Source organism: Hippoglossus stenolepis, chromosome 6, assembly GCF_022539355.2.
Source record: "Hippoglossus stenolepis isolate QCI-W04-F060 chromosome 6, HSTE1.2, whole genome shotgun sequence".
Classification (NCBI taxonomy): Eukaryota; Metazoa; Chordata; class Actinopteri; order Pleuronectiformes; family Pleuronectidae; genus Hippoglossus; species Hippoglossus stenolepis.
Genome location: NC_061488.1, coordinates 903581 through 931066, shown reverse-complemented (window position 1 = coordinate 931066; position 27486 = coordinate 903581). Strand labels below are relative to the sequence as shown.

The 27486-nt window shown below is 47.9% G+C and overlaps 1 protein-coding gene across 1 annotated transcript in view; it reads left to right on the top strand.

Annotated features, from left to right (window-relative positions):
• The first annotated feature begins 845 nt into the window (after positions 1-845).
• Positions 846-27486, top strand: part of lama5 (laminin, alpha 5) — a 43460-nt gene continuing 16819 nt past the window's right edge. The window contains exons 1-41 of the mRNA XM_047340213.1: positions 846-958; positions 1434-1604; positions 1712-1809; positions 7608-7723; positions 10139-10257; positions 10591-10681; positions 10762-10896; positions 11001-11063; positions 11766-11906; positions 12568-12705; positions 12799-12933; positions 13514-13648; positions 13841-13978; positions 14139-14191; positions 14482-14581; positions 14690-14742; positions 14956-15061; positions 15170-15269; positions 15344-15500; positions 18296-18425; positions 18911-19053; positions 19199-19302; positions 20027-20180; positions 20268-20431; positions 20695-20803; positions 21094-21191; positions 21282-21495; positions 21784-21910; positions 22094-22233; positions 22438-22553; positions 22636-22847; positions 22939-23140; positions 23984-24128; positions 24210-24350; positions 24446-24607; positions 25356-25463; positions 25714-25797; positions 26118-26348; positions 26825-26938; positions 27024-27154; positions 27363-27443. Of these exons, the coding sequence (XP_047196169.1) occupies positions 1470-1604; positions 1712-1809; positions 7608-7723; positions 10139-10257; positions 10591-10681; positions 10762-10896; positions 11001-11063; positions 11766-11906; positions 12568-12705; positions 12799-12933; positions 13514-13648; positions 13841-13978; positions 14139-14191; positions 14482-14581; positions 14690-14742; positions 14956-15061; positions 15170-15269; positions 15344-15500; positions 18296-18425; positions 18911-19053; positions 19199-19302; positions 20027-20180; positions 20268-20431; positions 20695-20803; positions 21094-21191; positions 21282-21495; positions 21784-21910; positions 22094-22233; positions 22438-22553; positions 22636-22847; positions 22939-23140; positions 23984-24128; positions 24210-24350; positions 24446-24607; positions 25356-25463; positions 25714-25797; positions 26118-26348; positions 26825-26938; positions 27024-27154; positions 27363-27443 (5123 nt within the window). The 5' untranslated portion in view covers positions 846-958; positions 1434-1469. The remainder of the gene's footprint in view (positions 959-1433; positions 1605-1711; positions 1810-7607; positions 7724-10138; positions 10258-10590; positions 10682-10761; positions 10897-11000; positions 11064-11765; positions 11907-12567; positions 12706-12798; positions 12934-13513; positions 13649-13840; positions 13979-14138; positions 14192-14481; positions 14582-14689; positions 14743-14955; positions 15062-15169; positions 15270-15343; positions 15501-18295; positions 18426-18910; positions 19054-19198; positions 19303-20026; positions 20181-20267; positions 20432-20694; positions 20804-21093; positions 21192-21281; positions 21496-21783; positions 21911-22093; positions 22234-22437; positions 22554-22635; positions 22848-22938; positions 23141-23983; positions 24129-24209; positions 24351-24445; positions 24608-25355; positions 25464-25713; positions 25798-26117; positions 26349-26824; positions 26939-27023; positions 27155-27362; positions 27444-27486) is intronic.

Below are 27486 nucleotides of genomic sequence, written 5' to 3'. Positions count from 1 at the left end.
ACGATTTCTAACAACTCGAGGGAATCTCCTCAGAATTGGTACAAGTGTTTACTTCAGTGCACGGATTAGCTGATTAGATTTGGAAGGTCAAAGGTCACAGTGAGTCTCTTTGTCTCGTGATCGTGTTTTCTTTAAAGCGCCTCAAGAGCCTCAAGAGAATCCTTTCACATTTGCCACAAATGGTCACTGAGACTCCCAGAAAAAGTGAAAACATGTTTCTGGCTCTTGGACATGATATCTCAAGTGTGAGTTCAGGGAATGAGAAGGTCAAAGGTCACAGTGACCTCATGTGAGCCAAACTGCACTGGTTGGTGGAGACAATCTACTACGCTGTTAACTCCCTGTAACTCATTAAATAGAAGTATATTGTTGAATGAGTTGTGTTTGGAATCAGAGTTGTGTTTTCAACAGTTTGTGTTTAGAGCGACAAAGAGTGTGTAGCAGCTGATGATTGTGTGTTGCAGCTGAATTTAAAGAAGAAAGTTGGACCTCCACCAATCACAGACCTTAACAAATCACAGACCTGAGCAGATCACAGACCTGAACAGATCACAGACCTCAACAGATCACAGACCTGAACAGATCACAGACCTGAACAGATCACAGACCTGAACAGATACAGACCTGAACAGATCACAGACCTCCTCTAATTATCACACAGAGACGCATCATTAAACAAGAAGTTTCACAGCAGAAGATGTTTTCACCTTTCACGTTCTGTGGTTTTAACTAATTAGAACCTTCTTTCTTTGTGTGTGTGTGTGTGTGTGTGTGTGTGTGTGTGTGTGTGTGTGTGTGTGTGTGTGTGTGTGTGTGTGTGTGTGTGTGTGTGTGTGCAGCCTCTAAGAGAGACTGTATCGAACGTTTCGGACAGAGCACCATCGAAAGAATCAGCAATGATGACGACATCGTCTGCACCACCGAATACTCGCGGATCGTCCCGCTGGAAAACGGAGAGGTGAGTGTGATTCGTCAGTGTGTGTGTGTTTGTGTATGTTTGTGGTGTTTGTGTGTGTTTGTGTGTCGCTGTAGAGCTGAAAACATTTGTCAGTTAAAGTTAATCAGTCGGTCGATTCACAGGAATCGACCGACTGATGTAATAATTGTATGTTTTTCTGATTCAGGTTGATCAAAAGAGACTCCAGACTTATTTTATTTCTTGTTGTTTTACGTTGCCTCCTCACATAATCAAACTTAACTTGACTTTAACTTGCATATAATAAACCGTCTCTGAAATAGTACAAGCACTAGTCAGAAAAACAATCCTTCAGATGTCAGTAAATCCTGTTGTGATATAACAGCAGTGATATCGTATCCGGAATATGTTCTGCCTGATTGGGCCGATAGCATCGCTCTCACTCGACTTTCCCAGGCTGTCATGTGTCTCATTCCACATCTGCTCCCCAGCTGATAACGTCCTCCTCTCTCCTCAGATCGTGGTGTCCTTGGTGAACGGTCGTCCCGGCGCCATGAACTTCTCCTACTCCCCGGTGCTGAGGGAGTTCACCAAGGCCACCCACATCCGGCTCCGCTTCCTGAGAACCAACACGCTGCTGGGACACCTGATGGGCAAAGCTCTCCGCGACCCCACCGTCACCCGCAGGGTAAGAAAAAGTGGACTCAATCTTCTCATGTGAAGTTATTATTTTTCCAAAAATGTCAAATAATCCCTCAACTAAAACGATGCAAATGTAAATGTGTTGTTCTTCAGTATTACTACAGTATCAAAGACATCAGCATCGGAGGACGCTGTGTGTGTAACGGACACGCTGAGTCCTGCAACGCTCAGGACCCCAACGACCCCTACAGGTAGGTGACCTTCACAAGACCATACACACACACGACACCACAGGCACACACACAGACACACACACAGACACACACACAGACACACGCAATCAGTCACTGAATCAGACTTTACTGTTATGATTCATAAACTTGTGGCTAACTGACTGTGTTTTGACTGGATTTGTGTGTGTGTGTGTGTGTGTGTGTGTGTGTGTGTGTGTGTGTGTGTGTGTGTGTGTGTGTGTGTGTGTCATAATGAGATCTCGTTAAACTCATACAGATGATTTATGTTATTAGTAGGCCTGTCCACCCACACCCACACACACACATTATAAATTCCTGTCCCGGAGCTGGGATGTTTGAGGTTGGGTTATTCTTGGCTGTGGCTGTCTGCCTCTTCCACAACAACACACTGTACCTGCAGAGAGGATCCAGGATTTAGTCCAACACACGAGTCTGCTGGACAAACATGAAATCAGAACGAGGGACAAACTTGTAGGAGCCGAGTTAGATGAAGACAATTGATTTAAACACAGACAAAGAGAAAGGATGAAACGAGACGCTGGTGTCAGACAGAGGAGGAAAGAAAGAAGAGAAAGAAACAGGTGGAGGTGTTTCTAATGTAACTTCTATAAGTGTGTGTGTGTGTGTGTGGGGGGGGTGAGAGAACTTCCAGATAAGTGTAGGTCTCTCATGAAAAGTGGAAGTGAGCAGTGTGTGATTATTTTAATAATATGTGTGTGTGGCTGTGACTGTCGTATATGTGGATTGTACAAGAACATAAGCAGGTGTGTGTGTGTGTGTGTGTGTGTGTGTGTGTGTGTGTGTGTGTGTAGCTGCAGTACCTGGAGGTTGCAGTTCAAACTTGACAATAAACATCATTACTCTCTCGAATCCACAATGTCTCACACACATACAGTTGATCTCACACAGACACACACACACACACAGACACACACAGACACACACACACACACACACACACACACACACACACACACACACACACACACACACCACACCCGTGTTGCTGCACACGTGTGATCTGGGACTGTGGGAGTGAAGGAGGGATGCAGACGGAGGTGTGGGAGACGGTCGGAGAGTGGGATGTACAGCGGAGGCTGATTGGCTGCTGACGGGAGGTGTGACCCTGTGACCCCCCCGACATCCTGCAGGACGTTCAAACTGTGTTTGATTGACAGCTGAACTGTTTTCAGATGTTAATCAGGGAGTTGGTCTCAGTGGGTTGTGTAAAAATAAGCGCTGAGAGGAATAGATACTGTTTTTTTATAATGTTTGTCCAGTTTTATTTTGCTCTGGTTTACTCAGGAACAATATTAACTCTGCACGTTGGAGGAGAAGGATCAGTTCATCCATTTTCTAAATGTTTGTCGCTTAATGTTTTTTTAACTTCATTTCTGATAGTTCAAGGTCTAAAGAAAACTGCAATACCCATCAGGCTTTGCTGCTGTAGCTTTGGGGAAGAAGGTGGTTATGTTTTCACCCCTGTCTGCTGGATTGTGAGCAGGATCAGGAACTGGACTTGAAAGGTTTTACTTTCTTTAATATTGTGGTTGTGTTGGACTCAGTGGGGCTTCTGGGCCGTGGTGGAGGCCGGAGCTCGACTCAAACATGAAACTAGAACTTTAGTAAATTCTGAATCATTGTCATTGGAAATAATAAGAAAACATCAAACCAGATTAATCTACAACTGATCCAGAATAAAACCGATTTGAACTGTTGATCTCGTTTTGTGAACTTGTTTAAAAAGCTGATCTGACTCAGGCTGTTTTCACTCTGGCCTCTCAGCAAACAGACAGAAGTTAGAAACCTCAGAGTTCGTGTTTTCAGGCGTTTGATGAGTTCCTCTCGGTCGTGCTGACCTTAGCGGGGGAGCAGCTGCAGACCTCCTGTCAGCAGAGCTGCTACAACGCACCTGCTGGATTTAACAACGTCAAACAAAGTCCAGGGTGGATGTAAGTTTTCAGATCAGACTCCAGCTCGCTGCTCCACATTCCTTCTCTCTGACACAAACCAGACTGAGTAGCTCCAAACGCTGATGAGACCAGGAGGGATTCATTTTAAATTCCTTGTCCCCCGTTCCCATCAATCAAACACCTGCAGGCACGATGCACGGAACAGTTCATTTATACATGTATATATTACACAAATGCACATATTATATAACGTGTATATAACACTAATCGCATGAGTCAAGTGACGTGGTTAGTTAAGAATTCTTCTTTTTGATAAAAACAGAAACCACAATCCTCTGACTGTTTAAAATACCTGAACCACACATTTAGATCCTCACAACTAGAACTGTTTAAAATCCAGTTTCCAGGCAGGGATCACATGTGATGAAAGGATCCCGCTCTGACTAATGACTTGTTCCATTGAGGTTAATAAGTGTTTTATCTGTGAAATACCTGCATGAGTCACCAATTGCAAGCTCAGTCTCAGTAAAGGTGAAAAACAGTTTCCCTCTGTTTAAATGAGACTCTGCTCGTCTTTAGTTTGATGAGTTTAATTCGTGTTATTACTTGAAAAGGTTAAAGAGCCGAAGGGCCCGGACTGGAAGGTTAACCTTACACCTGACCCTGACCATGAAACGCTTCAAAAGTCTTCAGGGACATTTTGAATCAACTCTAAAGCCGACTCAGTGAAGTACGGCTGAAACAGGCCGATGGGATCTCGTCTTAACCCTGAATACGATAAGTTGTAATTGTTTAAATGAAAGTGAAACACTGAGACACTGTTTCCTTCAGCTCGTACAGCAGCTCGGCTCCGACTCTACGGTTCCTTCCTCCTTTTCTTTAGTTATTGTTCCAACACCTCAGTGACACACACACACACACACACACACACACACACACACACACACACACACACACACACACACACACACACACACACACACACACACACACACACACACACACACCAGCTGTGCTAATTGTTCAGCCAGATGTGGCCTCAGCTCTCTGGGCTCTGATCCTGAAACATCGATGGAGTCCGAACATTCTCCTCATTAATTCTGTATTTGATTTTCTACATGAAAACTTTATTAGCACATTGATCATCGACACCTTCTTGTCAGCTGACCTTATTATTTACATGTATATTGTGTATCAGCTAGGTTTAAGATGTCAGGTTAAATCAGGGATTGTGTTGTGTTTTCATTGATTGTTGGAAGTTGATCGAAGCGATGAGCCAAAGAAGAACTCGTTAACTTTTGGAGTTAAGACGCTGCTGCTACAAAACACAGGTTGTGGTCAAATTTACCGAAAGGCACCGAATGGACGAGTGCAGCGTTGTGATTGTGACTTTGTCTTAATGTGTGAGTCAAGAAGCGGAGCCCCGTTACCGTGGCACCGAATATAAATCAAATAACAGGCCCCTATGAAACATGGTCACCTATGAAACCTCTGTGTTATCAACATGACATCAACAATTTGTGTGTAAGCATCCGAACGACGTGGATTCAAATCAACAGCCAGTGTATATTTGAAGAGATGGCTTTTATTCTGAAATCCATCGAATCCCACAGAAAACCAGAGTGAAACCAGATATGATCCTGATTCATGTGTATTTAGTTTGACTGTGAGACTCACTCTGTGAAAGCACCATTCATTACCAAGGCAGAGTAAACACAGTAGAAACATCTACCTGCTCTCACACTGAGGAGAGACATTAAATCACATCTCATGAAATCTGAACTATACAGTCAGAGTCGTTAAAATACCTCAGTGTCATTTACACTTGATGGAATTTCACATATTGTGGTTTGGAAGATATTTGTACAGGAACTTGGATTTAGTTTAAACCTGCGTGTTGCAGATTGTTCTCTGCACACTGGGGGTTGTCTTGATGTAAGCGTGTGAGGAAAGGAGGATTTATATATATCTATATATATATTCATAACAGAGAAGGTCCGTATGTTGGAAATGACACGTGGGGGAAGGAGCGTGTGAGCGAACACATGCGAGCTGACGTGAAACTACAGACACGTCTTCAAACTGCAGAGATATTACAAACACCATCAAACAGCCGGTCTGCAGCGTCTGTCTGTTTCCAACACGGACGGAGGACGGGAGGTTTTATCTAAACACACCTGACAGCGTGCGTGAGGCCCAGCGTGAGGCCCAGCGCCGCTCGCCTCAACCAGAGACCGACTCCGGACACAGACGTGAATTACTGTCGTCTCTGTGTCCAGAGTCACAGCAGATCTCACGTCTAGACGGAAACGTCCTTCAAACATACATTCACCTCTTAAAACTGAGATTTCTATGTTCAGCACATTGGACAATAATTCTGCTTTTGTGTGTGTGTGCAATTATGGATTTTAAGTAAACGTGAAACTGAAATTCAGCGGAACTCTCCACTGAGTTATGTTTCGTCAGGAAGCTGCAGGTCCACGGATCATAATTCAAATCAGGAAACAGTGAATCTGGTTGGAAACGCTCCATTGAAAGTTTGTTTCCTCAAATGCTTGAGCGCAGCCGAGGGAAGGAAAGAAGGACCGAGAGCCAGAGAGTTAGAGGATGCACGAGGGAGTGTGTGTGTGTGTGTGTGTGTGTGTGTGTGTGTGTGTGTGTGTGTGTGTGTGTGTGTGTGAGAGAGATTATGGATGTGATAGTGAAAAAGGTGAAAACTGGAAACACAATCAACCTTTTAAAACACAGTTCACAGACGTGTTATCAGCACAGTCCAGAACAAAGTAACACACACACACACACACACACACACACGCACACACACACACACACACACACACACACACACACACACACACACACACACACAGCCGAGCAGTCAACCACATCACTCATGGACACAGATGAAACAGACGAAACGGAGCAGTACCTCTGGAGATTGTTAGGGGGCAGTGTAGACAATAAGCGAAATGACCGAAGGACTCTTTTTGAGGAACAGCTGGGAGGTGATTGGACCAGAATTAAATGTGAGACGGTAGCAAAGGGAAAGTGGAGGATCGGACCAGATCGCTGCCCTCTAGTGGATGTATTGATTGACAACGTAAAGGACGCACGTAGTCAGTTTCGGTTTCATGGACGTTTCTCTTTTCATACTGTTGACTATCTGTACCAATTACAGATAGACAACCCACAGAGTTTTGTCCTGCGCCATCTTGTGTTTTGAATCCAGAAGTATCTCGTGCTGTCTCCGTCCTTCGAAGGACGCAGTGCGTCACGTCCCCTCCAGGATCCAGATCAGTGTTTCTGTCCTTCATGTTTCAGCCGGACTTTCGTCTCTGACATTTACTCAGACACTAGTTTTGTTGACGGAGTCAAAGGAGTGTAACAGAATCACATTGGTCTCTTGTGACTCAGTGTTTGTCTCTGGTCGACGGGTGAAGACGACTCAGAGAGACCAGCTTCCAGTGGGTTGTCTCTTGTCTCCCGCTGTGTTTTGGCCGAACTCTGCAGGTTTACACACTAATCCCATTAAAATCCAGGGTGAAGCAGTCAGCCGCCAGCGATGGAGGAGAAGATTAACTCTTTCTTTGTTAGGGAGTCTATTTCCATCTCCTCTTTTCACTTCTCTCTCACACGAGTCTTTCTGTCTGTCTTTCTTTCTGACATTAGCAGGATAAGAGGTAAAGGAATTTGAACTTTTGGGAAAAGTTCACATGATGTTTTACCCAAAACACAACTGTCTGAGACGGATACACTACACTGTGTGTGTGTGTGTGTGTGTGTGTGTGTGTGTGTGTGTGTGTGTGTGTGTGTGTGTGTGTGTGTGTGTGTGTGTGTGTGTGTGTATTTTGTGATTTCTCATACTGTAATTGTTGTTTACAGGTTACTCTGCGACTGTCAGCATAACACCTGTGGTGTGTCTTGTGGCCAGTGTTGCCCCGGATACAGCCAGTTACCGTGGAAACCAGCCACGACCTACAGCGCCAACGGGTGTGAACGTGAGTGCAGTCGGATACTGTTCAAAAGAAGCATTCATGCTACACACGCACACACAAACACACACACACCACACACACACACACACACACACACACACACACACACACACACACACACACACACACACACACACACACAGGGATAAATCACTGATCCCTGCAGAGGAATGTGTTTTCTTTCACGTGCTGCGTCAGAGGATGAAGAGAAACAAAGCTGCTGTTCCTTGTACACGTAACATTTTGATTCAGTTTCTTTAAATATAAATATACATTAGTATTTTCACTCTTTGCTTTTTGTCTTCATAACTCCTCTTGCTCACATTTTGTTATTGGATTATCGCGTCCTGAAAGTTTCTCTCTCTGATTTCTCGGCGACTCTTTGGAACTTGTTATCAACACACTGGTTTATATCTACATGTGATTGTCATGTGCTATCAAAGCTGCAGATATATTTAACAAGGACCAACATGAGAACACAGAAGCCGAAGGGTCAGTAGAGGTCAGCGTGAAACAAAACCCACACACACTTCAGCTGCAGAGACGAGGGGGGAGACGTTTCCGTTCACAAATCACTTTATGATTCTTCTCTTTCAGATTAAACAGGTTGTAAATATGACTTGGACAAAGCTGTGACTCTTCTTATTACTGCTTGTACTTAGATCAACACATCACACACGCTCATAGAATGTCCCTTTAAGAAGCCCAGATGTTCTCACCAACTGTTGACTAAGAGAGGCTGTTAGGAAACATAATAATAAGACAAATATAATGTGTCTGGGACGTGAGGCGTCGAGCGTCCTGCAGCTCTGAGGGCGGAGCTGTCTCTGTCTGAACCTGGTCTGCTGAGCACCGGACTGACTCACTGTTCTCCATACATGAATCTTTCATTCCAATAAAAAGAAAAGCTGCCTTGTGGCTCACGTCTGAGAAAACCACTCGACTCTATCAGAGCTGCAGGATAAGGAGCGCTGGTTTATTCAGCCGGCACCTCTCAGGCGCTGAGGGGCAGATAAGAAGGAAAGACTGTTATCGACTCCGTGTGAAGAGTAACGGCTGCTCTGCGCTCTGTGCACGTGTTCGTCCTGATCCTGCAACTCTCCGGCTTTGGTCTCAGATTAAGTGAAGAGATACATGAAGGTTATGAAGGTTAAATTCTAGACGTTTATTCATATAATCAGTGACACTTACACAAGACGAGAGAACTATATAGAGAACTAGGGAACAAACAAGAACGTCGGCCGGTGGAAAATCTCACAGTAAATTGAAGATGTTTATTTTACACTTGGTATTAATACTTTTGGTTAAAGACATATTGAATGATCATCTTTAAATGACTCGGCTCTGGAGTTGATCCTGTACCGTCAAACACCTGCTCTCAGACCAGTGGTTACAGAGAACATGGAGTTTGTGGGGATGTCTGTGTGGGAGGTTGTAGAAGTAGATGATCTGTTCGTACAGAGAGAAACACGATGCTGCTCAAAGTGACTGTGACACAAACTGTGACCTAAAAGATGGAATTCAACAGATTCAATAAAATACAATATGTCACATTAACGTTAAAGCAACACAGTGACAGATTCTCTCAGCTACACTCTGGCTCCCCCTACAGGGGGGATGTGTAATTCACTGCTGTTAATACGAGTGAGCAAGTAGCCGACGCACTTACCGATGCATAGTGCAGACCTCCAGGGGGCGCTGTGGCGTGACAGACGTGTCATTCCCCTTCTATAAGTTTGTGAAGCATCAGAATGTTATGAAGCTGTTATTACAGCGTGTTGCTTTAAATACAAACCTACAGGTGACATGTTCACCTATCTAGAGACTGTGGGGCCTCAGTTAAAAGGACCTGGGGGGTCCTACATCAAACTGGCTCTCAGCTCAGTGCCCCCCCCCCCCCGCTCCTCTTTGAATCAACACAGTCTAAAACACTTCTCACCATCTTCACCACAGGAAGTCCACAGACCCTGAACGAGTCTCTGTGGTGAAAAATCCCCCGAACGTTCAGACGTCAGTGTGTGATGATCCAAACGCCCTCAGCACGTGTGTGGTTGTGTTAATTACAGATTCTCTGGTTTCACTCGTCCTTCTGGATTAGTTTGCTGAACATGATCCTCTGTGTGTGATGTGGGAGAATCCAGCTCCTGCTGCAGCAAACAGGTTTTCAGAGCTGCTGACTTCAGAGAGCAGACATGACCTCACATGATCTATATATATATATGTCACATATGACAGACTTCGTTTCTGTCTGATGGGAGTTTCCTGTTATCCTCCAGTTTCTTGTCCCTCTCGTCCCTCAGCTGAATGTCCCTCTGTCGTCTCCGCGTGTCTTTGTTTTCATTCTTGTTTAATTATATCTTGTGTTTATAGCTGCTGTCTGAGTTTCAGTCCTAACTGTGCATGGTGTTTTGTTTTCAGCCTGTAACTGTCACCGTCATTCGTTCGACTGTTTCTACGACCCCGAGGTCGATCAGAGGAGGGGCAGCGTCGACGTCCACGGACACCACCGAGGAGGCGGAGTCTGCCTCAACTGTCAGGTGACTAAACTTTCCCTGATAAGCAGGAGTCTTCAGAGGCGTTTATTCTTTTCAATGCAGAGAACAAGGTCTTCACTGAGTTCTGAGAAGAACCTTTAACACACCAAAGCTCAGGGGGCAGCACTTCACGCACCTTTGGGACGGGCCTGGGTTCGGCTTCGGCTCTTTCTCTTTTCATCACGAACCTCCGTCTCTGTTGTTGTCGTGTTGCTCGATTCATTGAGCATCATGTTGATGTTTTCACCGGGTCTCTGAACTTGTTCTCATTTCTCTAACGTTGAGAAAGTTGATCCATTAAACAGTAAAACACTGAACTGAATTGTTTCTTCGCAGCATCACACCACCGGAGTCAACTGTGAGCGCTGCATCCCCACCTACTACAGGTCACCTGACCACACCATGGACTCCCCACTGGCCTGTTCACGTGAGTCCCTGTCAGATAATCACAATCCAATGGACGCGCACATGTCGTTTACTGCATCTTCTCCTCTTCGCCTCCTGCAGCCTGTGACTGTCGCTCAGAGTTCACCGACGGGACCTGCGAGGATCTGACCGGTCGCTGCTTCTGCAAACCGAACTACAGCGGGGAGAACTGTGACTCCTGCGCCAGCGGCTTCCTCAACTTTCCAGACTGTTACCGTGAGTCACCGTGACAGAAACACCTCAAACAAGCAGCTGTAAAAGAAAAGAAAAACCTTGTGAATGAATTCCTGGCTGCTAATGTCACTCTCTCTCTCCCCCAGCCGTCCCCACGTATCCCACCAACAACAACAACGGTGAAGCCAAACCAGCAGGAGAGATCATCAGTAAGAGCTTTGTTCGGGTGACGTGACCTGATGAGATAAAACATTACAACCTGTAGGATTATTCACTGGAGGGTTGAGCTTCAGTGGCATCGTCGTTAAGTGTGAATTAAGTGCAGTTAACTACAAAGTAAAAGACCTAAGATAAGAGAAGGGCATAGTGGAAATAGAAACATCAGTAATTAAATAAGTACAAAATAATCACAAAGGAATTTAAAAGATAACAACACAACATACGATGTCAACAGGACTGCACATGAACCACAGACGAAATGAAGTTACACGTTTGTGGTGAAGAGTTCATATTTTAAACAATAGACTGTATCTTATCGAGAGATCTTCATCCTCATTTCTCTCATCTTATTTTCCTTCTTCTTCTTCTTCTTCTTCTTCTTCTTCTTCTTCTCCTCCTTCTTCTTCTTCTTCCTCTGCTCTCCTGTTCAGCTGCTGATGTTTGTGGTGTCAGCCCAGATGTTTTGAGAGAATCCTTCACATTTCAGTGGGATGTGATAAGATGGACCGTGTGTCTCATGCTGTGTGAAACCCAGCTGCTGGGACTCTGCTCATATCTGCTTGTTTTTATGAAATGTGATAGATTCATGTTGTGAAGCAGAAGAGAAGTTCACCCTCAGCACGTCGGGTGCACGAGTCTTTCTTCTCTTTCTCCTGATGAATGAATCCTCCTTGTTGATGTCGTGTGTGCAGACTGTGAGTGCAGCGCAGCCGGCACCGTGGACAACTCCTGCAGGCTCGACCCCCGAACTCGAACCTGCGTCTGTAAACACGGGTTCACCGGTGACCACTGCGACACGTGCGCTCCGGGTTTCCATGGACTCAACTGTCAGGGTGAGAGAAACATCAGAATGAGATCTGGAGAAGATCTGATTCATGAGACTTTTCACATGTGACGTCTCTCAGCGCCAAAGTGCGATTTTCTTTTTTATGATTTTCTCTGGAGAAGTTTTGACTCTAGACAATAAAGAAAATGTGACTGTGATGTTTCAATCACATTAGATATGTTAAGTATTCATATAATGACTTTATATTAAATGCTACTTGAGGAGTTTAAATCCTGCATCTTCATGTGGAGGCGTTTGTTCAAATCACCAAACTGTGAAGTTTACAGCTGTTTTAGTGGTTGAGTGTTATGAGTTGTTTTACTCACTCACTCACACACACACACACACACACAGACACACACACACACACACACACACACACACACACACACACAGACAAAAATACAAATACACTTACAGGCAGAAATTCCAGGCACTTCATTTATCTGTTTGTTTATCCTGCCACCCAGGAGTAACACACACACACACACACACACACAAACACACACACTCCTGCATAAACAACATTCCACAAATAAGTGTTAATCAATGTAAATAGTTTCACGTTGACACCCTCAGTCTGTCCATTTATTTACTGGTGTGTGTGTGTGTGTGTGTGTGTGTGTGTGTGTGTGTGTGTGTGTGTGTGTGTGTGTGTGTGTGTTCAGCCTGTCAGTGTTCAGGTCACGGCTGTCTGGAGGGGTCATGTGACTTGGTGACGGGTCACGGTGTGTGTCGGAGAGGTTTCCAGGGTCACCAGTGTGACCAGTGTGCACCAGGATACTTCAACTACCCGCTCTGCCAACGTAATATAACAACAACAACTGAAGAATGATTTATACAAATCTTGTTTTAACAATATGACAAAGTTAGTGCAAAAGATAAATTACCCCCTGCAGTGTGTGGTTGCAGCCCGGTCGGCTCTCTCCCTGACGGCTGCGATGCGTCTGGTCGCTGTTTGTGCAAACCAGAGTTTCAGGGACCTCGATGTGAACAGTGCAGATCTGGATTCCACTCCTACCCCAACTGTCAAGGTGCACACACACACACACACACACACACACACACACACACACACACACACACACACACACACACACACACACACACACACTGCACTTGCCCTGCACACATCTGGACTCACACATCTGGACTCACACACGGTCACACTTGACTTCAGCCGCCTGCTGATGAAGTGTTAAACTGCCTCGTTAAATCTTTACGATTCTTTAAAACCTTCAGCAGCTCATGAGCAGGAATCTAATTGAAGCGGAGTGGTCCATGTTTTCCACTGGACTGTGGGGGGGTGATGGCGGAATGGCCACATCTGGTGTCACACCTGCACATGTATGATGCCCAAAATGCCCCCCCCAAAAGGAGATTTGATGCAAATCTTAAAATTCCTGAAAATCTTAAAACAACTAACCTCAAGGGTTATTACTGAGTTCCCTGTGGGTTGAACATGTGAAAACTGAACATTTTACTCTGACGATCTGTGAATTAGATTTAAGTTAACGAATAATGATTATTCGTATTAATATTGAATATTAATTACACTTCATTGAACTTTATTTATTTTATTTTGTGACGACGTCTCGCTTCTCGTTTTCCCAGAGTGCACCTGTGATCCTCGCACCTCACTGGACGCCAGCTGCACCGCCTCAGGTCACTGCCACTGCCGGCCCAACTACAGCGGCGCCGCATGCGAGCAGTGTGCTCCTGGTTACTATGGTTACCCAACCTGCACCCGTAAGTCGTCCGCGCCTCAAACACACAAATTCAACTGACTGAGAGAGATCCAATCACGTTACTTCTTCATTTGTCTCCGTGTTCCTGTGTCCACCTGGTCCTGTGTCCACCTGGTCCTGTGTCCACCTGGTCCTGTGTCCACCTGGTCCTGTGTCCACCTGGTCCAACAATGTCTCACTGTGTGTGTTGCAGCCTGTCAGTGCTCTGCAGAGGGCTCTCGTTACACCAGCTGCGACCAGGTGACGGGACAGTGTGTGTGTCTGCCCAACGTGCTCGGACTGAGGTGTGACAGCTGTGCACACGGTGCCTACGGCTTCCCCAACTGCCAGAGTAATCACACACACACACACACACACACACACACACACACACACACACACACACACACACACACACACACACACACACACACACACACACACACACACACACACACACTCATCTTGAAGCAGTAACATCTCTAATGGTTTTCTCTCTGCTGTTCTTAAAGCTGGGACCTGTCATCCTGCCGGCTCCGTCCAGTACGTGGTGCAGCCTCCTGTCGTACGTATTTTCTTTGTCTTTTGTTTATTTCACAAATGAAATTTAATAACACCATCAAAACCACAGAGCTGTGATGGAAGCTGTGGCTTCAACATGTAATAAATATGACTTTCCAACTATGATAACTTCATGTTTGATTTCACCCTGACTTCCTGTTTCATACAGAAATAAAGTTAGATGTCAAAAGCAGAAATACAACGTAACTGTCGAGTCACGTAGATTCAAAATGTTTGTCGGTTTCTGTCGGTTGTGATTTTCTCATCATAAATCATCTCCTGGTTTTTCCTCAGGGTCAGTGTGAGTGTCGTCACAATGTGGAGGGTCCAGCCTGCGACCAGTGCAAACCTCTGTACTGGAGCCTGTCGTACAACACTCCTGATGGATGCACCAGTAAGATACACTCCACACACACACACACACACACACACACACACACACACACACACACACACACACACTGCAGTAGATGAACTAATGTGTGTGTGCTTCGTCCTGCAGACTGTGAGTGTCACACTGCAGGGACCCTGAGTGGCGTGGCAGAGTGTGCACAGGTGAGTTCATCCTTCCACTCAAAACATCACATGTTTATATTCTGACTTGTTTTTGTTGAATATGAATGAATATGAAAATGTTGTGATGCAGTTATCATGAGAATATTCAGGCACAGAAACTCATATCTTGGATTTAAGAATGTGAGGTTAATGTGAACTGGGGTCAGTTTGGATTCATGTGTCTGGTCATGTGTCGTGTTCTCGCTCTGACAGGAAACCGGTCAGTGTCACTGCAAACCAAACGCCTGCAGTGGAACCTGCTCCACCTGCAAAGATGGTTTCTACAACCTGCAGGAGCAAAGCTACTTCGGCTGCCAGGGTTGGTCCATCTGTGCAAAGAATAACACAAGTTCTCCTCTGAACGCAGAAGCTCGGTGGCTGCTCTCTCGTGTTGGTTAACCCAGTGTTCACGTGCTGTGTGTGTTAGGATGCCAGTGTGACATCGGGGGGGCAGCAGGTCAGTCGTGCGGAGAGAGGAACGGCCGCTGCCGCTGCAGACCCAACGTGGAGGGAGCCAAGTGTAACCTGTGAGTTCAGCAGCAGCTCAGCTGAGAGGATCTGATGTGTTTCTCACCTCACGTTGATGTGCCTCTGCCCTCAGACCTCGTCCTGATCACTACTTCCCCGACCTCCACCACCTGAGGTTCGAGATCGAGGAGGGCACCATGCTGGACGGCCGGCCGGTGCGCTTCGGATACAACCCTCTGGAGTTCAAGGACTTCAGCTGGAGAGGCTACGCTCAGATGACGCCCATCCAGGTAGGAAGTCGCCCGTTCATCTCTTCATCACGTGTTTATCACTTTTTACCACGGGGACGATTCTGTCACTTTTCTTGAATTAAAGCATTTTGGGATGAAAACTAATATTTAGTTATGTGAGCACATTTTTAAACTTGGAGAAATGTATATTTATGCTTCATCTACTGTTTTTTAAATTGTGCAGATTTCTGTGATGTGTTTATTTCTGTGACTGTGGCCCCCCCCCCGTCATCGCTGCTCGGCTGCATGCTGGACGTTTAAAAGATGTTTCTCTTTGGGAGATTCACGTTTCTTTGCTCCTCTGAGGACGTTAAATGAAACTTTGAGCCTCTCCTGTCGTTAAAGTTCCAAATGAAAAGAGAAGCTGCTGAAGCATCAGTCAGATCTGCAGCTGTTTGTGATGAAAAGTGTGAATCCAGAGAGAAATGTTTTCTAAATGTTTGCTGGTTCGCTCTGTGATGGAGCTGATGGATGTGATGGATGTGATGAAGGTGATGAAGGTGATGGTGCTAAGCTCTTATATTTTGTTTTGGTTTCTCTTCCTGTGTTTTCTGGACTCTCCTCCTTCCTTCATTCGTCTCCTTGTATGTTTCCTCCCTTCTTCTTCTCTTGATTACTGAATATCTCACACCTCCTCTTCTTCAATCTCTTCCCTCCCTCCTTTGCCGTCTCCATCTCCTGTCTTCCCACTTCCTCTTCCTGCCTGCTGCCTTGCTCGCTGGTCCCTCGTCAGTCCAAGGTGTTGGTGTCGGTGTCTGTCGGCTCTCCAGACCTCTTCCATGTGGTGCTGCGTTATGCCAACTGGGGGGGTTCTGATGTTCGGGGCCGGGTGTCGGTGATAGAGGACGGCTGGAACTACCGCTGTGGTAACTGTGAGTGCTGCTTCTCCTCTTCCTCATCTTTATCACTTACTCCAGGGTCATGAGGAAGAGGATCCTTTTCTCCTCCACTTCCTCCATCTTCTCTTCCTCATCTGTCAGAGGAGACAGACGGTGGGGGGGGGGTTCTGTAGGATCAAATTAGGTTCACTAATGATTAATGCTTGTGAAATATTGTTCTAATTGTACATCATCGTTTGTGTGTGTGTAAAAAAGGTTTTAAAGGTGCAGTGTGTAGAATGTAGTGACATCTAGTGGTGAAGTGTCGTGTTGCAGCTGAACCCCCAAACATGAAGAGAACCTGTGGAAGCTTCAGTCGTCATAGAAACTCTAAAGGTTTAGTTTGTCCAGTCTGAGCTACCATAATTTTATATTAAATTTCTGCCACTAGATCTGGCAGAATGGATTTTTTTCCATATGCACAATATATTTCTCCAGTTACAAACTCTGTTCACACACAGAGGTGATGTACAACTACTTTATTTCACAAGCACATGACATTAGTGACTTATTCGAGTGGCGGTGGCGGTTTTGAACGACTGTTGGTGGGCGGCTCTGGGCTCTGGGCTCCGGGCTCCGGGCTCTGGGCTCTGGGCTCTGGGCTCTGGGCTCTGGGCTCTGGGCTCTGGGCTCTGGCTCTGGGCTCTCTGCTCGGCTCTGGGCTCTGGGCTCTGGGCTCTGGGCTCTGGGCTCTGGGCTCTGGGCTCTGGGCTCTGGGCCTCTGCTCTGGGCTCTGGGCTCTGGGCTCTGGGCTCTGGGCTCTGGGCTCTCGGCTCTGGGCTCTGGGCTCTGGGCTCTGGGCTCTGGGCTCTGGGCTCTCGGCTCTGGGCTCTGGGCTCTGGGCTCTGGGCTCTCTGCTCTGGGCTCTGGGCTCTGGGCGGCCTGGGCCTGGCCTGGGCTCTGCCTGGGCTCTTGGCTCTGGGCTCTGGGCTCTCTGGGCTCTGGGCTCTGGGCTCTGGGCTCTGGGCTCTGGGCTCTGGGCTCTGGGCTCTGGGCTCTGGGCTCCGGCTCGGGCTCCGGGCTCCGGGCTCTGGGCTCCGGGCTCTCTGCTCTGGGCTCTGGGCTCTCGGCTCTGGGCTCTGGGCTCTGGGCTCTGGGCTCTGGGCTCTCTGCTCTGGGCTCTGGGCTCTGGGCTCTGGGCTCTGGGCTCTGGGCTCTGGGCTCTGGGCTCTGCTCTGGGCTCTGGGCTCTCGGCTCTGGGCTCTGGGCTCTCTGCTCTGGGCTCTGGGCTCTGGGCTCTGGGCTCTGGGCTCTGGGCTCTGGGCTCTCGGCTCTGGGCTCTGGGCTCTGGGCTCTGGGCTCTGCTCTGGGCTCTGGGCTCTGGGCTCTGGGCTCTCTGCTCTGGGCTCTGGGCTCGGCTCTGGGCTCTGGGCTCGGCTCTGGGCTCTGGGCTCTGGGCTCTGGGCTCTGGGCTCTGGGCTCCGGGCTCCGGGCTCCGGGCTCGGGCTCTGGGCTCTGGGCTCTCTGCTCTGGGCTCTGGGCTCTCGGCTCTGGGCCCTGGGCTGGGCTCTGGGCTCTGGGCTCTGGGCTCTGGGCTCTGGGCTCGGGCTCGGGCTCCGGGCTCCGGGCTCCGGGCTCCGGGCTCTGGGCTCTGGGCTCTGGGCTCTCGGCTCTCGGTTCTCGGCTCTGGGCTCTGGGCTGGGCTCTGGGCTCTGGGCTCTGGGCTCTGGGCTCTGGGCTCTGGGCTCCGGGCTCTGGGCTCCGGGCTCTGGGCTCTGGGCTCTGGCTCTCCCTCTCGGTTCTCCCCTCTCGGTTCTCTCCTCTCGGTTCTCCCCTCTCGGTTCTCCCTCTCGCTCCGTCCTCTCTCACCTTCAGGGGCCACAGATCAAATTAAAGATGAAGGACTCACGTCTCTCGTTTCTTCCTCACCTCCTCTTCCTCACCTCCTCTCCCTCTCCCCACTCGCTCGCCCTGTAGACGGCCGTGAAGCTTCAGGTTCACGTGAGCGAGGCCGACGTCTATCTGACTCGTTTCATCCTCCGGTATTTAAACTCTGAGGGCGACACCTCCAGTGGTAAAATAACAGCCTATCAGGTGAACCGCAGAGGTACGTCCCCACCAATCACAGGAGAGTTACTGCTCGGTTGTCACGGTTACGTTTCTGTGTATTTATCCAGTTTGATTGTAGTTATTATAAAATGTATTGAGTTTAGTGTAAAGGCTCAATAATCTGCAGATATGAGTCTTTCTCAGATAATCAGTGTTTTTGTTTGCTGATATGAAAATAAAGATTATACTTATATACTTATATAACGACATATATATATATATTTGAGTACAGCCGATATATCAGTATCTGAAATGTTTAACTCTCTCATCTCTGCATCAGCCTGTCAAAATCTAGTTTATTCAATAAAATCTCTTTTAAAGAGTTTTACTGCTTTTTATTTGCCTGATTTTCATGTTTCTTTCAGTTGTAACTTATTCTCTTGTCATCGTGATTCAGTTGTAACTTATTCTCTTGTGATTCAGTTGTAACTTATTCTCTTGTGATTCAGTTGTAACCCTGAACGTGTGTGTGGATGTTTGCAGGTTCAGAACAGTCCAAACAGATCGTCTTCGCTCCGAGTGCAGAACCCGCCTTCCTCAACGTTCCACAGAACAACTTCGTGGAACCGTTTGTCCTGAACCCGGGAACCTGGACTGTGGTTATCGAGGCCGAGGGAATCCTGCTGGTGAGACTCTCACACACAGACACACACACACAGACACACACAGACACACACTCACACACACGGATATTCCTGGTCATGTTTTGTGGTGATGGAATCAGAAGTGAACCTGTGTGTGTTTCTCGTTCACACTGTGTCTGACCCTCAGGATTACTTGGTCCTGCTGCCCAGTGCCTACTACGAAGCTCCCATCCTGCAGATCAAGGTCACAGAACCCTGCACCTATAGCTCCGCCCCCAACGCCGACCACAAGTAAAAACACACATCAGAGACTCTTCATGTGTGTTAATGCTCAGCTGCTGCTGGAGGGACGGTCACACACACACATGTGTCCAACCTTCACCTCCTGTTCACTTTGTGTGAATTCAACATTTACTCCCCCCCCCCGACCAAATCCACAGCCTCATGTTTAACTTTGATGAACTTTGACCCACGATGTTCACTTTGTGTGTGTGTGTGACCGAACCAAGTTTTAATCTAAGAAACTGTTTCAGGATAATACACTTTTATTTAGATAGATTCCACTCTGACAAATACACCAGTGACTTTAACCTGTCTCTCCCTCTCTGTCTGTCTCTGTCTCTCTGTCTGTCTCTCTCTCTCTCTCTCTCTCTCTCTCTCTGCTCCTGTCCCCTCTGTCTGTCTCTGTCTGTCTCTCCCTCTCTCTCTCTCGTCCTCTCTCTCTGTCTCTCTCTGTCTCTGTCTGTCTGTCTCTCTGTCTCTACCTCTCTGTCTGTCTCTGTCTCTCTGTCTGTCTCTGTCTCTCCTCTGTCTCTCTGTCTGTCTCCTGTCTCTGTCTCCTTCTCTCTGTGCTGTCTCTCTGTCTCTCTGTCCTCTGTCTCTCTCTGTCTCTCTGCTCTCTCTCTGTCTGTCCTCTTCTGTCTCTGTCCGTCTCTGCTTCTCTCTTCTTCTCTCTCTCTCTCCCCTCTCTCTCTCTCTCTGTCTGTCTGTCTGCTCTGTCTCTCTGTCTCTCCAGCTGTCTGCAGTACAGGTATCTCTCCCTGGACTCCTTCCCCTCCATCTCCGGTAACGACGCCAGCTGCCGCAACGACAACCACCTGCCACGCCCCTGCCCAACTGAGCGGGTCACCCCACGCCACCCGGACATGGCGGTGTGCAGCGGCTACGATGTGAGCGTGGGGACGGGGACATTGATGAGGTTCAAACCTGCAACACGAGCAGAGATGTCATGAATGTGTGTTCCCTTTGTGCTGCAGATCAGCGTGGAGCTGCGCGGCCGCCTCCCGTCTCCGGGGGATCACGTCCTGGTGGTGGAATATTCCAGCGAAGAGGAACTGCCGCAGACTCTGTCTGTGGTCGTGAACGCACCGGGATCCCGAACGCAGCAGCACAGTGTCACCCTGCTGCGCTGCACGTACAGGTACACCTTCACTCGTTCACACCTGGATCCAAGTTCAGGTTTCTTTACAAGGTTCTGCCACAAACTGGTTCTCCAGGAGGAACCTGATGTTTGTGATAAGTGATTAAAATGTGATGAAAAATGAGTAAGTAAGAGACGAGTCTGTGGTTTGTGTGGACTCAGCTGGTTCCCAGGTCACTGTGACTGTCAACACGTCTTAATCAGTGTGTGTGTGTGTGTGTGTGTGTGTGTGTGTGTGTGTGTGTGTGTGTGTGTGTGTGCAGCTTCCTGTGTCGAGTCGTTGCCATCGATGCACAGGACCGAGTGGCCGTCTTCTCTCTACCCACCGACGCTGAGGTCCAGCTCGTCTCTGACCGTGCCAGCTTCTTCCTGGTGAGACAGAGGTCACATGATGATCTCACTTTGAACGTGTTCTTAGAGAGAGAATGAAATACATCTTTTTTTCCGCATGAAATATACAAAAATGTAGATTTGTTGATACATTAAACTCACTTTATTGTTGAAAATGCTCATAAAGCTTTTTAAAGAACCATATTATGACGTGAAATCCAATGAATCCACGTCACATTTTAGAATCTCTCATTCTTGATGAATGACTAAATGTATTTAATTGATTATTGTTGAATTCAAGTTGACTGATGGATCTCATGTGTCTCCTGCAGCACAAGATCTTCCTGGTTCCTAGAGATCAGTTCACGATGGAGCTCGTCGAACCAAAGATTCACTGCATCAGCACCAACGGACAGTTCTCACCTGACAGGTACAGTCACACCCACGGTTTGTTCTTTAATAAGAACGCCACATGGATAAAATGTCTCTGACTCATCGTCTCTCGCTGCTCTGGCCTCAGCTCCTCCTGCGCCCCCTCACGCTTCCAGACGCCATCGGACTCCCTGGTGCTGAAGGAAGGACAGAGCTCGTCCACGCAGGAGTCCGTCCTGGCCTCGCCCGCCGCTGCTCCTCCTCTGCCGCTCCACCAGAGCGACGAGCCGGCCTGGACCGGAGGAGACAGACCTCCGCACGGAGTGGACAACAGCGACCACGTCCGACTGGACTCTCTGCAGGTACCGAGTGTTTTAGTGCCGGAGCCTCGACTGCTGTGAGGATCCAGTTGTAAAGCAAGGAGTTATTCTTTTTCTTAATTTGATCCTAAATGAATCACATTATTGAGGCTAAACGAGCTAAACGAGCTAAACGAGCCACTAGGGCGTGGCTAATTAACCACACCCCTTAAACACCAGATTGAAAATAATTGAGTCAAATGCTGAAAAAGAAAATTATGGATATTTCTCATTTATTCTCTCTCATCTACATCATGGATATTTCACACTTATCTTGACCTGCTCCTCCAGAATGCCGCAGTGTTCTCGACTCGTGTCCACGCGCTGGGACGTTACGTCTTCATCCTCCACTATCACCAGCCTCTTCACCCGTCCTATCCTGTGCAGGTCCACATCAACGGGGGACGAATCTGGCAAGGTGACGTCACACGCCGACAGAATCCACAAGATGTCCTGACAATAAATCTGTGAATCAAAAACTACAAACACATAAGAAATCTTTGAGATAAACAAAAATCTGGAGCAAAAGAAATTCAGGAGATTTTGTCAAACAAGTCAAACAAAGCAAACATATAAATAAAGTTTGGACTTTTCTCTTCAGGCCACGCCAACGCCTCCTTCTGTCCCCACGCGTACGGCTGCCGAAACGTCCTGATCTCAGAGAATCAGATCATCCTGGACGTGACCGACCACGAGGTCTTCATCACCGTGCAGATCCCTGAAGGAAAGACCCTGTGGCTGGTTCGTGCTCCTGCTTCACTCTTCTGCACTTTCATTTGGCATAAAGACGACTGGTCATTACACTGAAATGGTTTCAGGATCTCCACAATAAAACTTTAACGTCTTTGTACATTTTTAAAGACGCTTCAGTTTCTCTGGTGCAGTTGTTGTGTCTTTGTCTTTGTTTGCTGCCGATCAGATCTTTCACATGTTGTGTGTTTGCAGGACTACGTGCTGGTTGTTCCTCAGTCCAGCTACAGCTCCAGTTACCTGAGCGAGGAGCCTCTGGACAAATCCTACGACTTCATCAGCAACTGTGGCCAAAACAGTTTCTACATCAAGTCAGTGTCTTATCACAAGTTTCACACCTGTCACTTTCATAATAAAAGTCGCCTGCTGACTCCTCCTCTCTCGTCGCTTCAGTCCCGCCACCGCCTCCAGGTTCTGTCTCGGCTCGGCCGTGTCGCTGTCGGCCTTCTTCAACAACGGGGCGATGCCGTGCGCTTGTCACGAGGTCGGAGCAGAGAGCGACACCTGCGAGACGTTCGGCGGGCAGTGCCGCTGCAGACCCGACGTGATTGGCCGAGACTGCTCCATGTGCGCCACGGGCTACTGGGGATTCCCCAACTGCAGACGTGAGTTTCACACCGGTTAGAAGTTCACGAAGCTTTTGTGTCCTAAGACAGAATCAGACTTGTGATGGGTTTTGTCTCTTCTCTGCTGCAGCTTGTAATTGTGGCAGCAGGTTGTGTGAACCTGTGACCGGCGACTGTATCTGTCCTCCGCGGACGCTGCGGCCCGAGTGCACCCAGTGTGAGCCCCAGACGTTTGGCTGCCACCCGCTGGTGGGATGTGAGGTCTGCAACTGCTCCCGGCCCGGCATCGACTCCCCCGACGTCAGCTGTGACACTCTGAGTGGACAGTGCAGGTAAAGAACCTGAAACAGGAGAGAAAGAAACTAAGCTGCTGGAAATGTTCACATTTAAAGGAACAGACACTTCACTGAACACTGGAAACACTGGAAACACTGGAAACACTGGAAACACTAGGACTGGGACCAGTTGTCACTTGGACTCAAAGATGAACTGATGTTGAGCTGTCAGAGGTCAAAGGTTTTAAGTTCATCAGGTGTTTGACCTCAACGTGACGAGGGTCGTCAAGTCCCAGTCCTCAGATCCCAGTGTTCACTCCAGTCCCAGTCCTCAGATCCCAGTGTTCACTCCAGTCCCAGTCCTCAGATCCCAGTGTTCACTCCAGTCCCAGTCCTCAGATCCCAGTGTTCACTCCAGTCCCAGTCCTCAGATCCCAGTGTTCACTCCAGTCCCAGTCCTCAGATCCCAGTCTCCTGACTCGTCCTTTCAGCCTTGTTACCGTTCTGCAGGAATGTGGCAGCTCTGTCTCAACAAGACCAGGATGTAAAGATCAAACTGTTCCTCTGCCTCAAGGCTTCAGTGAAGATGCCAGCACCTGGTGTTACACTCAGATAACACACACACACACACACACACACACACACACACACACACACACACACACACACACACACACTGCTTCACAGTTTTTGATTTGATTAAAACCCTAACGAGCTGGATCCCTGCTGGCGAGGGGCAGATGATGCCGTGTTTCCTCTTTACGCAGCGGCAGGCGGCATGTGATTGGCCTGTGGGAGGAAACGTGAACTCTGGATTCTGGGATTCAAACCGTGAACCTTCTGACCACCACACCACCGTGCCGCCCAGTCACTAACAACTATTCTTCTTTTTTCCTCCAGATGTAAAAACAACATCGTCGGGCGTCAGTGTGACCGCTGCGCTCCTGGTTTCTATGGTTACCCCAACTGCAGGCCATGTGACTGCAACGAGGCGGGAACCGAGGAGGAAGTGTGTGACTCCTTCACAGGACAGTGTCTGTGCAAGGTGGGACACACACACACACACAGGCATGCACACACACACACACACACACGTCCTCACCTGCTGCCTGTCCTCCACCTGTAGGAGAACGTCCAGGGTTCTCGCTGTGATCAGTGCAGAGTTGGTACGTTCCACTTGGACCCAACCAACCCGAAAGGCTGCACCAGCTGCTTCTGCTTCGGAGCCACCGACCGCTGCCGCAGCTCGGACAGGAGACGCACTGAGGTCAGAGATAGTGCACGAGGATCACGGTCTACAGTGTGTGCACCACAGACATGTTACTGAGTGACTGCTGCTGGATCTCATTCATTCTGCTGTAGGTCATGGACATGGTGGGCTGGGTGCTGCTGGGAGCCGACAGGCAGGAAGTGGCGGTGGCGGTGTATCCTGGTCAGGACCTGGTGGAGGCCGACCTCAGTGACGTCCCCGACGTCTACCAGGATCTCCACTGGCACGCACCGAAGACTTACCTGGGGGACAAGGTGAGACTTGTGGCCTTCACAGGGGGACACTGTAAATAGACCTTCAGGTTTTACTACAAGGTTTCTAGGATTCTTCTTCAGGTGATGAGGTGGATGCAGGTGGAAGAACTGCAACGTGAACAAGTTCCAAAGTAAAACAAGAAACTGAGTGCGGACAGAAGGTGTAAACCTAACAAGGACGATGTGTTTGAAACTATCACAGCTCGGAGACCAGAGAGAGTGGTGGCTGCTGTTTGTGTATGGATGACGGATGATGCCAGTAGGTGGCGCTATGACCCTGAATGAATATTCCTCTGCAGAAGTCTTCAGGCCTCTTATCAAGCATCTGCTCAGACGAGGGGTTTGATCACAGATGATGTTTGGTCTGCTCCCGTTTCGCTTCATGAACCAACTTCAAACGTCGTCTCTGCCAAAACCTGCATCAGCTCAGAAATCCAGATATTTGATCTACGGAGTCGAACTGAGGCTTTGGATCTTTGAGGCTCTGAATGTTATCGTTGTCTGGATTTAAAAAATGCATCAGTGCAAAGATTAAACTGTCCTGAGTTCAGTGTTTGTTCTAAACCTGTTTGTTGGAGCTGATGCTGCCGAGCTTTTCTTTCTGAAACTGGAGAAGTGACCTGGACTCAGAACCTGAGCTTCAGTTCTCATGTTGCTGAGTTTATTCACATTTTATTAATACTGAACGTGTCACGAGTCCAAATCAACTGGATTTCTGTCTCTTGAATCTGAACCCTCCGTCCTCCAGGTGTCGTCCTACGGAGGTTTACTCAGGTATCGTCTCCACACTCAGTCCATGAGAGGGGACGTGTTGTCTCTGCCGGCAGAATCCTCCAGACCTGACATCATCCTCAAGGTACACACACACAGACACACACGCACACACACACACACACACACACACACACACACACACACAACACAACACACACACCACACCACACACACACACAATGCATCGTATCACTGTAACCCAGTATCAAGTTGAAACAGATCCTGTTTGTGTTTTAAATAAGTGTGTGTGTGTGTGTGTGTGTGTCTGTGTGTGTGTGTGTGTGTGTCTGTGTGTGTCTGTGTGTGTGTGTGTGTGCGTGCTCGCCCTGCAGGGGAACCAGATGAGCCTGGTGTTCATGGAGAGAGAGTACTCTTCCCCGGAGGAGCCTCACCTGGGGATCGTCCACATGGTCGAGGTAACGTTTATCATCACCTTCATACCTGCTGCTGTTTTTCACAGATCAGCGTCATCGTCGATCACCAGACGGAAGTTTTCATGATTTAAAGTTTAGAAGTTTTTCACTGTAACGATTTTAAAGTTTGTTTGACCTCAGGTTATAAAATGTGACTTTAAACTTTTCACTGCCACCTACTGTTGATGTGTGGTATTACACAGGAGAGAGAGAGATCCTGAATTCAGACACCCCAATTTGAATCTTCCTCCTCCTCCTCCTCCACCTCCTCCTCCTCCTCCTCCTCCACCTCCTCCTCCTCCTCCTCCTCCTCCTCCTCACAGGGAAGTTTCCGTCACGCTCAGACTGGGAACTCTGTGTCTCGGGAGGAGCTGATGATGGTCCTGGTCGGTCTGGAGTCGCTGCAGGTCCGAGCCATCCACTCCCAGTCGGCTCACTCCGTGTCGCTCCGCGGCGCCGTGCTGGAGGGCGCCGAGAGCCTGCCCGCCGGTCGCCATGCCAACAACGTGGAGATCTGCATGTGTCCAGCCAACTACCTGGGAGACTCGTGTCAGGTGAGCGGCTCCGAGCGACCGATCGATGATGTTCATGAACGAAGATGTTCCATGTTCAGCTGAACGGTGAAGAAACATAAAACGGAGCTGTAATCAGATAAAAGACGTTTTCAAGTATTTCTAACAAACTGTAATTTTCAGACATTAAATCTTCTCCTTCCAGGAAACATGTGTTTTACATTTATTATAAGTTTATTCAATGTTTATGTTGATGCAGTTAAATGTTGTAATCTGACACATTAATACTTTCACATACACAAAGCACTGAAACAATAGGTGAGTTAATTGATCCCTAGATCGTTATTCATCATATATTTGAGTCGGTTTCACATTTTCATATGTGAAGATTTGTGTTTTTTCTAATTTAAATCTCTGCAAGTTAAATAAATTGTGTTCTGATGTTTAAATGACCAGTTACTTGACCAGTTGGTCGATGAATCACCAGTATAAACCATGTTTTCCTCTCCTCCCTGTAGAAATGTGCTCCTGGTTTCTACAGAGACACCGTCGGCCTGTTCCTGGGGAAGTGCGTCCCCTGTACCTGTAACGGACACTCGGACCTGTGTCTGGACGGGTCTGGACTCTGTGTGGTGAGAATCCTCACGAGACACATGCTGTTTTTACCAGTTTGACGTTTGTAATGGATGAGTCACTGACTGGTTTCCTGTCCGTCAGGACTGTCAACACAACACGGCGGGCGACCACTGTGAGAAGTGTCAGGGTGGTTTCCTTGGCAACAATAGCCTTGACGGACAGGCGGTGTCGTGCTCCAGTTGTCCCTGCCCACTGAGGGTCTCGTCCAACAAGTCAGTTCTTTCACTCTCTTGTTTTTCTATTATCACCTCGTTATTATCTGTTCAAATCTGCTGATATCAATCACTTGATTGACTCTAATCCATTGTTCTACTGTGTGTGTGTGTGTGTGTGTGTGTGTGTGTGTGTGTGTGTGTGTGTGTGTGTGTGTGTGTGTGTGTGTGTGTGTGTGTGTGTGTGTGTGTGTGTGTGTGTGTGTAGTTTTGCGGAGGGCTGTGTGCAGAGGAGCGACAGGATGCAGTGTCTGTGCATGCCGGGTTACGCTGGACCAAATTGTGAAAGGTAAAGAAACTCGTCAGCACAGTTTGATGTTCAGACGCTGAAA